The sequence below is a fragment of the Bos javanicus genome, chromosome 13, assembly GCF_032452875.1.
Source record: "Bos javanicus breed banteng chromosome 13, ARS-OSU_banteng_1.0, whole genome shotgun sequence".
Taxonomy (NCBI): Eukaryota; Metazoa; Chordata; class Mammalia; order Artiodactyla; family Bovidae; genus Bos; species Bos javanicus.
Genome location: NC_083880.1, coordinates 72,706,647 through 72,719,377, shown reverse-complemented (window position 1 = coordinate 72,719,377; position 12,731 = coordinate 72,706,647). Strand labels below are relative to the sequence as shown.

Genomic DNA, 12,731 nt, shown 5'->3' with positions numbered 1-12,731 from the left:
ACATGCAAAAAAAGGAAAAAAAAAAAAAAGAGCTCACATGCCACAGCTAAGAGCTGGTGCAGCTAAATAAATAAATACACTTTTTTAAATCTAAAAAAAAAGTTCCAGAACAGTTTGGGAATTTGACAAAAGGTTGGCAAGTCCTTCCCCCACCTGCCACATAAGGATATTAATAATTTTTAAGGAAATCTAACATTCATTATCACCATTGTGTGATACATGAAAGGACATTTTAATATACCCCCTTCCAAAAAAATTAGGAAGAATATAATCTGAGAATAATGAACTCAGAACCGCGTCCTTGTTTTTCTTATTTCATGCATCTCTAGCATTTGGAAATGGGCACTTCTGATAAGTCTCATTTTTCTTAGTTGTAAAGTGGAGTGAGAAGTCAGACACCTGCACCTGTGATCCGCTGATGTACTTGGTGCAAAGCAGGAGCCGAGGGACTGTTAGCACCTGGTCTTCTTTATTTATTTGGCTGTGCCAGGTGTTGGTTGCAGTATGCAGGCTCTTCACTGCAGCATGCAGGATCTAGTTCCCTGACCAGGGATCGAACCAGGATTCCCTGCCTTGGGAGCTCGGAATCTTAGCCGCTGGACCATCAACGAAGCCCTTTCGGCCTTCCTCCTGAGCTGGTTTCCCCTCAGCCCATCTCCTCTGCTCCGGTTCCTTCTCTCCTATTTGACCCCCCTGAGGACTGAGATGGGGACCAGAAAGAGCCAGTGCACAAGATCTCAAAGAATTTTATTGAGGGTGGAGGAAGGCGATATTGGAGACACAGGTACAGGTTGTAGAGTAGATGGGAATGTCCAAGAGGGAAGAATACTCATTCCATCCAGGATCATGTAGGGACTCTGTGAAAAGGGGCTTGTTTTCCATCTGGGTCTTTGAATGAAGCTCTCTCCAGCCAGGCAGGGAGTGGGCCCCAGCTGGAGGGCAAGGTCTGAGGAAGAGATTTTACTATCTCTAAAGACAAAAGGTCTTTTGTGTGTTTTGATAACTGGGTGGGGTGGGGAGAGGGGAAAAGGTTTCTGGGAACGAGAATGAGATTCCCTGGGAGAAATAAAGAAAGGAGAGAGAGACAGAGAGAGCCAAAGGAAAAAAAAAAAAGCCTTAAAAGACAGAATTCCCTCAGCTGAGCTTTGCTTTTAGGCTGTCAGTTCTGAGCATTCAAAGAGGTGTCTAGAACAGCCTGAAGGAGCTTTCAGAGCCTGGGCTTCAACGTGGGTGCCTTCCCAGACAAGCCATGCAGCTCTCAGTAAGTCATGCCCTTTTGCCAAGCCTCAGTGTGCCCACCTGTGAAAAAGATGCCTGGACCCTGCATGGCTTCAGTAACGTACACTGGGGGTGGGGTGTCCACAAGCTAACTACAGTTATTTTGTAAAAGCTTGCAACTGAAATGGTCCCAAATCAGAGAGGGAGACCACTGGTCCACAAAGACGGCCCAGGAGCTGGTTGGCTGTTATTGAATGAATGAAGGTAGTTTATTGGATACACAAACACTTGCGGGTTGGAGGCCTGAGAGTCCAAAAGCTGCTGCCACTGCTTCTTCCGGCCCTGGCTCTCTGAGAACTGAGTCAGTTGAGGATGCAGGCCTCTTTCCTGGAGGCCGGAGGAGAAAAAGATGTAACAGGTAAGAAGGAAAGCAAGGAGGCTGTTTTCTCCGGGTACATGCTGGACGTTTAGGAAATGGAAACAGGAGGGAAGATTCAGGTAGGTGAAGTGAGCCCAACTCACATCCTTAAAAAAGTATTCCTTGACCCTGTCTTGGGGAAGGGACTCTTGGAGCGTCAGGCCCAGCCGGAGACCTGCCAGAGCCCATGGAAAATTCAGAACCACAGGAGCTTGTTTGACTTGCGTCTCGAGAAGCACATGTTGCTGCTGCAGCTGCCTTGGTAGATGGGGGGGCAGGCGGAACACGGCCTCCCCGTCTTGTATGGTGCCTCTCCGATCCAGTTACCCCTGGAAGAGAAGAGGGCCCAGGGAGGCGGGTGGGGGGAACAGATACATGAGCCACCTTCACACGGGTTTTCAAATATCAGCAGGGCCGCTGACTGGCCCTGTAACCAGGTCACAACTGCAAGCCTCAGTTTCTTCATCTCTAAAACCAAGAGAAGACATTCTTCCCACACAGAAATGAGCATATCCAAGCACCTGGCTTGGCAGATAAGCAGTTCCCCAGGAAGTGCAATTTTTTTGATTCCTTCCACACAACCACCCCACCCCAGCCACCTCCCCAAAGAAATCCCTCCCTTCCCTCTCTAACAAGCAGATCTGAGTTCTGATCCTGGTTCTGCCAGCTGGTGACAGAATAAACCATCTCATTTCTTTCTTTTTTTTTAAAGATTTTTTTTTTTTTTTGATGTGGGCCATTTTTAAAGTCTTTATTGAACTTATTACAGTATTGCTTCTGTTTTATGTTTTGGTATTTTGACCCTGAGCAGGGATCAAACCCACACCCACTGCATTGGAAGATGAAGTCTTAACCACTGGACCACTTAACCACTTACCCAGGGACCACCAGGGTAGTTTAGTCCCTAAACTACCTCATTTCTTGAGCCTTGATTTTATCCTCTGAATAAGTTAATGAAATGGTGTCCATAAAAATTATGCAAAAACACTTTGTAACTTACAAAGAAAGATAGCACTAAGTTGCATCCGACTCTTGGGATCCCATGAACTGTAGCCTGCCAGGCTCCTCTGTCCATAGGATTCTCCAGGCAAGAATATTGGAGTAGTTTGCCATTTCCTTCTCCAGGGGAACTTCCCTATCCAGGAATTGAACCCAGGTCTCCCACATTGCAGGCAGATTCTTTACCAACTGAGCTATGCGGGAAGCCCCTGTAACTTATAAGGTGATATGCAAATAAGAACTATAATAATTAGATACTGGGTGTAATTCAACCATGGGAGACGTGCCCATGAAACCTCTTTGTGGCCTCTGCTGTACATTTATTTTTCATGGACAGTCATCCAAAACCATCCTACCTGCTATGAAGTTAATCTTCTCAATAGATTTGGGGAGGGGCGCGGATAGGGAGCCATTGCTTAAAGGTAACAGTTTTTTCTCTTTGGGATGATGAAAACATTTTGGAAATAGAGGTGATGGTTGTACAACACTATGAATACAATTAATGCCACGAAATAGTACACAGTACTTAAAAATGGCTAAAATGGCAAATTTATGTTATATATATATTTTTTACCAAGATTGAAAAAAATGAATACTGTGATACACCAAAAACCCATTGAGTTGTACACTTCAAATGGATAAATTGTATGGTATGTGAATTATATCTCAACTAAGCAGTTTTTTAAAAAAGAACAAACCAGGGATTCCCTGGCCATCCAGTGGTTAAGATTTGGTGCTTTCATTTCCAGGGGCCGTGTTTGATTCCTGGTCAGGGAACTAAAATCCCACAAGCCCCGAGGCGTGGCCAAACAAACAAAACAAACCTTCATCCCATCATTCTCCTGCTCAAGGACTTTTAGTGGTTTCCCATTGCCTGTGCAGGAGTTTGCAAGCTTTTTATGTAAAGGGCCAGATAGTAAATATTTTAGGCTTTGGGGGCCAAACGTCTTTATTGCACGAAAGCAGCCCTAGAGGATATGTGAACAAATGTCGTGGTCATGTTTCAATAAAAGTTTATTTATAGAAATAGGCAGCAGGTCGGATTTTGGCTGTGGGCTGTAGTTTGCTGGCTTCTAGCTTATGAATCACAACTACGGTTTTGGTCAGGCTTTCCAGACTGCTCTGGCTTCCCTGATAGCTCAGCTGGTAAAAAAAAAAATCCGCCTGCAGTGCAAGGGACCTGGGTTCGATCCCTGGGTTGGGAAGATCCCCTGGAGAAGGGAAAGGCTACCCACTCCAGTATGGAGAATTCCATGGACTGCATAGTCCATGGGGTCGCAAAGAGTTGGACACGACTGAGCGACTTTCAATTTCCAGACTGCTCTAGTGGCACATAGATCCAGCTTACACACCAGATCTTCCCACAGCTCTTTTCTCCATCCAACCCAAAGAGTTCTCTTTTCTCCCTCCTCATCCACCTCAAGGCCTAAAATCAGTCCCCCAGGATCTTGCTCGTGGCGGCCTAATAATCTCACCTCTAGCTGGTGGTGTTAGTGATCTCTCAAGCTCCAGTGCCTTATTGTCTCAAACATCAAACACTCTTTGTAGGCAGAAATGGAATCTTTTTCCTCCAAAAGTGATGGCTGAATAACAATAAGTAAAGTCAGCCAAAGTGCTTAGAAAAGTGTGGATTTCTGGTTTCGTATGGGTTCGTTCATTCATTCATTCAACCAAGACTTCTAGTGGGCATCAGGATTTGTGTCAGATGCTGTGAGTCCACAGTTTTCAAAAGGTGCTCCCGGAAGTTTAGGGGCAGGGAATGTGGGTGGTGGAGACACCAGGGGATGATGGAATAAAAGTCATCCTTTTTTGTTTAATTTAACCACTTGAGGGAAAGTTCTGCTTTAAGAAAAACCAACAGTTTGAAATCACTGTAGTAAAAGGATATAAAAATGAATCAGGTCTATTTTCTGCTCTCAAAGACTTCTCTTGACCTCTCTCCCACCTAGCTAACTGGAGTCTGGAAGAAGCAGCTGAGCATGCTCACTGCATCCTTCCTTTCTTTCCTGTGGGATCTGCCTCCCTGCAGGGAGCATATGTCCTTGGTGGCTCTGTTTCTTGTGGGAAGCTTAAAGGGGCCAGCACTATACTTGGAAGAGGCCTCTGGTTGTCCAGTGTTGCTTGTTAATGGATGTGAAGGTTTAATTCAACAGCGAGCTATTTGCAAGCCCACTTGGCTGGCAGAGCTAAAACACATTCTCCACTACTGGCTTCATCAGGGAGACTGCCTATCTACTATCCACCTGCCTTGGTCCTCTGTCTATCACCCAATTGACTGTAAAGCTTGGGTAAAGAAAAAGGATTCTCGATCAATTCTAAAAGTACCAAACTGTATGGTGTATTTAGAACAGAGGAGGACAAGGTGTCCTGTGTGTCTTCCTTTTATGAGAATCCTGCCTACCTTGTGAGCCACCCTCCTGCCCCAGAGTCCCCTCGATCTCAAAGCTGCACTCACTTAATGGCATAGTTGCAGACCAGGTACACAGCCTGGCGCCAGGTGCTGCCCCAGACGCGGATGCTGCCACAGGTGTGGATGGCACAGCCCAGCCGATTGGAAGATGCCCACACCATCTGAGAAGGGAGGACAAAGGAAAGGGAGGCTGTGAGAAGGACTTGGGCCTGGAAGGTTCCTGCACTTGCTCAGTTCAGGGTGGATGCATTAGCTGAGGTTTTCCTGGGGGAGGCAACTGTCTCAAAAGTGAGAGGATGGAGGCATACGGTACTATTAATATAATGTTTCCCAAACTTTATTTTTACTGCAATCAACAGTAGGGAAAACAGTTTTATATTGTTACCCAGTGCACCAACACACACACACACACACACACACACCTACTCCTCTTGCACAAAAGTTTTATGAACTAATATTTAATCTTATCATATAGAAGGATATATGCTAATGTTTTCTATAGTGTTCAATTAGATTTCTTTCTTTCCCCCCTTATGAACAATGCTTGAAAATCATTGTTGTGTTGGAGATTAGAACACAAACTTTTTTTTTTTAGAAAAGAAAAAAATTTTACTTGAAAAGAAATACAAGGAAGTCCAGCCTCAAAATGACCAGCCAGCCAAATACAAACCACAGTATTTAAAGGAAATGAATACAAAATTTCTAAGATTACCAGGTTTTCCATTAATCTGTTCCTGATTAAAAAAAAAAACAAAGCGAAACAGTATCTTTCTCAAAAGATTACATATCCACAAAGGAAGGGACCTGTGTTTAGGTATCCATGTCACAAAAGGCGAAGATGAAATTGTTTTTGCAAAGCCTTATGGGAAATACTCAAGGTTTCAATATTGGAAGGATGCAGGCTAAACAGACTAACCTGTTGTTCCTGGTTTATCTCAGTATACAAATTGCTATTTCTCATGAACTGTGGTACATGATATGCTTGCTGCAGCTGCTAAGTCCCTCTAGTCGTGTCCGACTCTGTGTGATCCCATAGACGGCAGCCCACCAGGCTCCTCCGTCCCTGGGATTCTGCAGGCAAGAACACTGGAGTGGGTTGCCATTTCCTTCTCCAATGCATGAAAGTGAAAAGTGAAAGTGAAGTCGCTCAGTCCTGTCTGACCCTCAGTGACCCCATGGACTGCAGCCTTCCAGGCTCCTCCATCCATAGGATTTTCCAGGCAAGAGTACTGGAGTGGGATGCCATTGCCTTCTCCCATGATATGCTTAGTCATAAAGAAACCAGGAGAAAGTGTCAGTTTTCCTTTCATATTATTCATGGGGAAAAAAATCTAGAAGCAAATGTACTACCCTGTTACCTTTGGGAAATAGAATTGAGAGAAGAGCTTACTATCTACAGTGCACATTTCTATAGCATTCAAATACCTTATTATTTCTTTTTTTACAAATTTATATATTTTAATTGGAGGTTAATTACTTTACGATATGGTATCGGTTTTGCCATACATCCATATGAATCTGCCACAGGTGTACACGTGTTCCCATCCTGAACCCAGAACATAAACTTTGAAGATAAACAGCCTTGGGTCAGTTTCTCAATATCAGAAGCTGTGTGACTTTGACAAGTCACTTAACTGCTCTGTGCCTTGTTTCTCCTTTGGTAAAATGGGGGTAATAATATCTCATGGATGTCAGGAGGGACATTTGGCTTAAGCCTCACATTTCCTAGGAGAATTTTCTTCAGTGTTTGACATTTACTGCAAATGAGTCACAGAGAAATTGGCAGGTCTCCAAAAGAAGACCTTTGTCCTACCATTGGTCCTATTTCTTATAACACTATACTGCATTGTATTTTTATGTACCATAAGTGGTACCATCTCAATATGAGCACTCTGAATACACTACGATTTTTGGGTAATCTTATTTGGCATTTCTTTTTTAAGACAGCACAGCCTTGGAAACTAGAAAATACTGGGAAACATTTGGACCTATTGATAGCAAAGGCACTCTTGAACTTGTCAGACCACACATCTCCATTTTGGGGTCAAACAATATGGTCCACTGACCTAAGACACTCAAAATAAGACCCAGTTCAGTTCAATTCAAGGTATATACAGGAAAAGGCTCATTATGTAAGAGCAAGTCCGTAGAGGCCTGTGTTTTATTTCGAGCTGCTGTCCACCACATTCTATTTCTCCCACCAGCCCTTCATCCCTACAAAGGGTACCTGGGTGTAGTGAGAGCAGACAGGGCCACTGCAGCGCCAGGGGCAGCGCGGGGTACAGTCCTTTGGGGCAGGAAACAAGTAATGCCGCTTCTCCTCTGACCAAGACTTCACAAGATCCACCACCGAGCGGTACCTGGGAAGGTGGAGGCGATGGAAGAAACTCAGACCGTGTGCTCGGTGAACTTGCTGAGTGAAAGAAGGGCAGTGTAGTGACGGGGTGAAGGGAGGGCTCACTCACCGGCCGGAATGGACAGACAGGTTCTGGCCTACGTATCTCATCAGCTGTGAGGGCCCGTGGGCCCAAATGCACTGGGAGGCCCAGGCCTCAGCCGACCTGGCCAGCCGCTCGTCCCAGACCTGGGGAAGCAGAAAGGTCATGAAGTTCCCAGTGGGAGGAAAACCACCACCATCTCAGTAGTATCTAGAAATGCAAATATAAGTGGTATCATGACTCCTCCATCTCCTGGGAACCCTGCAATAAATCCACTTAATTAATAAGAAAACTGAGCCTTAGAGAAGGCCTGTGACTTCAAGGTCAATAGCAAGTCCACACGAGAGCTGAGATCCACACCTAGCCTTCTGACTCTTAGCCCGATACCCTTTTTCCTTCACTGGACTTCAAGCTTGGGGTTCCCTGTTCTGAGGGGGTCCCAGGGATTGGCCTGGGAGTTCCCAGCTATCCCTAGAAGAGACTGAGCCCAGGATAATAGGAAGAGAATGGATTTTTTTTTATTAAAATTTGAAAATGTGTTTAACATTAAATTTTTAAAATTCAAAATGTGTTTGTTTTTAATAGTGAAAACATGCACACATTTACTATGTAAGCTGTTGAAAGGAGAAGTGGAGAGTCTTTCATCTTTGTCTTATACTAGTCCCTAATCTTATACTAGCCACCCAGACTCTGGAGGTAACCATCATTGTGAGTTTCTTGTGTCCAGTTGCAGAAATATTCCACACCCATAAGCATATAATATATATATAAAATGTATATATGATTATATGTAAAAAATGTAATTATATATAATATAATGTATGTAATATATGTAATTACATATCATATTGTGTTAATATATAAATAAAATATATATTATGTAAAGATAATAATTATATATATATACACATATAATCCTTCCTGGAGAAGGAAATAGCAACCCACTCCAATATTCTTGCCTAGAAAATCCCATGGACTGCAGAGCCTGGTGGTCTACAGCCCATGGGGTCGCAAAGAGAGTCAGACATGACTTAGCAACTAAAGTGTTAGTCACTCAGTCGTGTCTGACTCTTTGTGACCCCATGGACTGCAGCCCGCCAGGCTCCTCTGTCCATGGAATTCTCCAGGCAAGAATACTGGAGTGGGTTGCGATTTCCTTCTCCAGGGGATCTTCCCAACCTAGGGATTGAACCTGGGTCTCCTGAATTGCAGACAGACTCTTTTATCAACTGAGCCACCAGGGAATAACAACATATACATATGTATGTGTGTATATATATATATATATATATGTGAATTTTTTTGACAGATGGCAGGATGCCAGACATTCTATTTGGCACCGTGCTGTTTTCATTTAACCAGACAGGTTTGTCTTAGCGATGATTCTACATCAGCACATAGAGAATACCCTCCTCCTCCTCGGTAATGGCTTCTTAATTTTCCCATCTATGAATGCCCCAAGTTTTATATCTCAAAAAAGGATCACTTACTTAAAAAAAAAATACTAGTTCCCTTCCACTCTGACTTCCTGAGATTCTGAGATATTATTTGTTCCTTCATTTCATCTGTCATTTAGCAAATATTGAACAAGGACTCACAGTCTAGCAAGGAAATGAGACGTTAAGCAATCATTACAGTTGGCTGGTGTGAGAATGTGAAACGGAACCTGGTCTTTTTTGGAGCCATAGAGAGAAAGTGATCCTTGAGCAAGGGATATTTAGCCAGATACCTGTCCTGTGGGCTGAAGCCAGCTAGTGAAGCAATGGGGACACCCAAAGAAGGGTCCAGACATCTCCCCGGGGTTGTGAGACTCATCCATTCTTAAAGAAAGCAGAGGAATGTTTTCTTCATGCTTCAAAGGGGTGAGCTGAGGTAGGGGCATGCAAACCTCTAACCCACGCTCACTGACCCTCCCCAGGGCCCCTCCTGGTGGAACTGTCTAGCTCTCTCTCTTCCACAATACATGCAACAATCAAACACCTGTTGCGGGGAGGGCTTTGCACACAGGGCTGGTTCTCAGTAAATGTGTCATTGTTTGAAAACTGGAGGGCCTTCTACGTGCCAGCCATTGTGTTAATCAATGGATGAGTCAGTTAATGAACAAATAAACGGCTCCCCCACCTTTAGCTGCCTGCCATTTGGGCTCCCATCCCCACTCCTCCCAACACCTTATTGTACCTGATGTCGTATTCTACATAAATGTTGTGGTTGATCTTTGTTTTTTATCATGCCCACTGAAATGGAAGCTCTGTGAAGGACAAGACCTTGTCCATCCTGTTCTTGGCAGTGTCCACAGGGCTTAGCAGTGGTGCCTAGCTCCAAGCAGGAGATGCTACATAAGTGAATGAACACATGGCAAAAGTACAAGTGTTTGCAGGCAGTTAAGGGAGCAGGTATCTGTCTTACAGGGGGCGGCTGACAATCCTTTTCCCTAAAGAAATCTGTAGGTGAGCTGGAGGCCTATCTCTACAGGCTAGTTTGGGACAATGGTCCTGGGGGAGGGGCTGCGATAATGAAAAAGGTTCCCTCCTCCCCTCCGGAGTCAGGCTGGTAGGGGGCTGGGGTGAGACACCCCCTTCTCCCCTGATCCCCCATTCTGCCTCTTTGAAGGAAGACATCCCAGCGTCCTTTGCTGGTCAGCTGCTGTTTCTCCCCCAGCCTGTGCCCTCCACCCCCACCCCAGAAACTAATCCCTATCTCTCCCAATTCTACCCCCAGAGACTTGTGGACAGACTGGGAGTGTCATCAAACCCCTGGGGCAAAGAGACAATGGCAGGGAAATCTCCAGCCACCCACCCACTGCGGATCCCCAGCAGGAAGCCAGAATTCTTGGAAAAGGCATTGTGTTAGTTAAGACAACAGCTTTAGCAGCTGGCAGAGCTGGGGTGTAATCCCAAGTGGGTGACCTTCAACGAATTAATTCTCTGCTTCTCGATTTCTTTATTTGGAAAATGCAGATAAATCCCACCTTGAAGGAAGAGGGTTCTGTGTAAGTGCCTGGGGCACAGAGGATGCGCCATAAATCGCAGTCCTCTGCTCCTGCCTGCAGAAAGGACCTATATAAAGCCTTAGTTTTCTCATCTGTAAAATGGGCAGACTTCACAGGGCCCAAATACTGGCTAGAAAGGCTAGACTCGTGAGTGGTTCAGCCCTTCCAGGGAACACCGAGTCAACTGGCATTTGCCAGAGAGGGCACTGGCAGAGCATGAGGACTCACCATATACTCCATGTTGGCAGCAGGTGGGTGCACGCTGGCCCGGATGTGGTTGTGATAATCCAATAAGGCACTCATGTCCCGGGCAGAGATGTGGCGCTTCCGCCGGTACCGAGGCACCCCCAGGCCACTCAGGGGCCTCACAGCTGTGCCCTTGGTCTGGGTCAGTGCCAGGGTGGTGTTGGGCATCAAGGCGTTCATTGTCTGGCCTGCCCAGAAGAGCAGGCCTGCCAGGCCCACGGTGCCGGGCAGCGGGGGCATAGCTGGCTGGAAGGGGTCCCACGTCTGGCCTCGTGCAGTCAGAGCTGGCTGCCTGGAGGGGGCGGTCATGAGGGCACCAAACCCTGAGTGCTCCCCAGCATTCCCACCCTAGAGGATGCTAACTGCTGGGAGCTTGACACAGACCTCCCAACACAGCTCTGGTGGCGGGGAGCAACACTCCATCCTTCCCACCCCATGGACTGAGTGGATGGTGCAGTGGGAAGAATTGCCCAGACAGGGACTTTCCTGGGGGTCCAATAGCTAAGACGTCATGATCCCAATGCAGGGGGCCCAGGTTCAATCCCTGGTCAGGGAACTAGATCCCACATGCCACAACTAAGAGTTTGCAAGCCACAACTAAAGACCCTGTGTGCCTCAACTAAGATCTGGTGCAGCCAAATAAATATTTTTTTAAAAAGATAGAAAGAAAAAATAAAGAAATGCCCAGAGAGTGGCTGAATTCGGACCAGGTCCTGGAGTGAGACAACACTTCAAAGCCGGAGTTCCATCCCACCAGCCCAGGAAGCAGACCCCACTCCTCCCCAGACTGGATACCCTCTGCACCAATCTCACTCCACACGGGCTCTGTCGGTGCCCTCAGAGGGGCAGCGCCCACCTCCCCTGAGGCATCGGCCAGGGCGCTCTCGTCCCCAAGTTGCTGCAATTTCAGGGTGGAGTTCAGTTCAGTTCAGTCGCTCAGTCGTGTCCGACTTTTTGCGACCCCACGGACTGCAGCATGCCAGGCTTCCCTGTCCGTCACCAGCTCCCGGAGCTTGCCCAAACTCTTGCAAGACACAGAAAGAAGGAAGAGACTGAAAGAGGCAGACAAAAAGAAAAGCGAGAAACAGAGAAAAAGAAAATGAGGGAGACAAAAAGATCACTGACATAAAAAGATCCAGAAAAGAGCTATGAGACAAAAAAGGTAGAAAGATACAGAGAGAAAGAGAGACGACGTTGGGGCAAAAAGAGAAGGAACATGGGAGAGACAGAGAGAGAGAAAGAGGGGGGAAAAGAACAGACAAGATAAAGAAAGAAATACTGAGAAGAGAACCACAGAGAGGGGTCCGGGAGACAAGGCGGCAGGCTCCCCAGGGGCGCGTACCCAGGATGGGTAGCCCAGGCTGGCGGCAGGAGGCGGCCCAGGAGGCAGGGGACCTCTGCAGACGCCCAGCCCGCCTGCCGCACAGCGACTTAAACGTTCCGCCAAGAGCTGATGGCATCTGACGTCCCAGCCCCCCAGCCCCCTCCCCTTCCAGCCGGGCCAGGCTCGAAGCTCCGCCTGCCAGTCCGTGGGCTTCTCTCTCCTCCCTCTCTCTGCCGTTCCACCTGAAGTGCAAGGGGGCCGGGGCTGAGCTGCCGGTCAGGATAGGCGTGCGGTCAAGGCAGGGATTCCCGGACGAAACACCACCTCTCCTCAGGAGACCTCAGATCCCGAGCCTTTTCTCTGCCTTCCAGACCCCACCTATTACGGCCATCTCGCATCCAGAAAGTGTTTTTCTCTTTTCTCCACAAAGTCCTCCAGCCCCAGAGTTGGCAGCTTTCATATGGTTCCCATCTAATGAGCCTGGCTGAACTTGGATGCTGAGCTCGAGTATACAAGCTCAGCCAAGCTCTCAGAAGCAGATACGATCCCTCCCCATTTTAGATGAAAAACCAGTCTCCAAAGAGGTGAAGAAACAGTCCGAAGTCAAGCCAGCCTGTCTGCTGTGGGGCCAGGATTCACATCCAAGTCTGACCCCAGGGAGGGCCCTGCTAGTGTGTAACAAGGATGTC

The 12,731-nt window shown here is 46.7% G+C and overlaps 1 protein-coding gene across 5 annotated transcripts; it reads right to left on the bottom strand.

Annotated features, from left to right (window-relative positions):
• Positions 1–730: 730 nt before the first annotated feature.
• R3HDML (R3H domain containing like) lies at positions 731–12,388 on the bottom strand. 5 transcript variants are annotated; one of them, XR_009740510.1, is made up of 6 exons: positions 10,701–11,525; positions 7,511–7,629; positions 7,273–7,405; positions 5,091–5,206; positions 1,741–1,965; positions 731–1,605 (listed from the first exon to the last, which is right to left on the bottom strand). XR_009740510.1 is itself a non-coding variant. In XM_061437666.1 (6 exons), the coding sequence occupies exons 2-6, from the start codon at positions 10,956–10,958 to the stop codon at positions 1,833–1,835; spliced, it is 759 nt and encodes a 252-aa protein (XP_061293650.1). In that variant the 5' UTR covers positions 10,959–11,010; positions 11,532–12,388; the 3' UTR covers positions 731–1,832. The 5 variants fall into 5 exon arrangements, 4 of the variants coding, with proteins under 4 accessions (XP_061293650.1, XP_061293649.1, XP_061293648.1 ...); XM_061437666.1 differs by adding an exon at positions 11,532–12,388 and having other exon boundaries at positions 731–1,965; positions 10,701–11,010; XM_061437665.1 differs by adding an exon at positions 12,061–12,385 and having other exon boundaries at positions 731–1,965; positions 10,701–11,010.
• Positions 12,389–12,731: the final 343 nt, after the last annotated feature.

Bases quoted from the DNA above. Each gene is read 5' to 3' on its own strand.
- R3HDML (XM_061437663.1), bottom strand. From the start codon at position 11,027: ATGACCGCCCCCTCCAGGCAGCCAGCTCTGACTGCACGAGGCCAGACG. The intron at 7,630-10,700 runs GTGAGTCCTCAT...CTGCTTCCCCAG, and splicing joins CTGCCAACATGGAGTATATG to GTCTGGGACGAGCGGCTGGC. The intron at 7,406-7,510 runs GTGAGTGAGCCC...CCACCTTCCCAG, and splicing joins CTGTCTGTCCATTCCGGCCG to GTACCGCTCGGTGGTGGATC.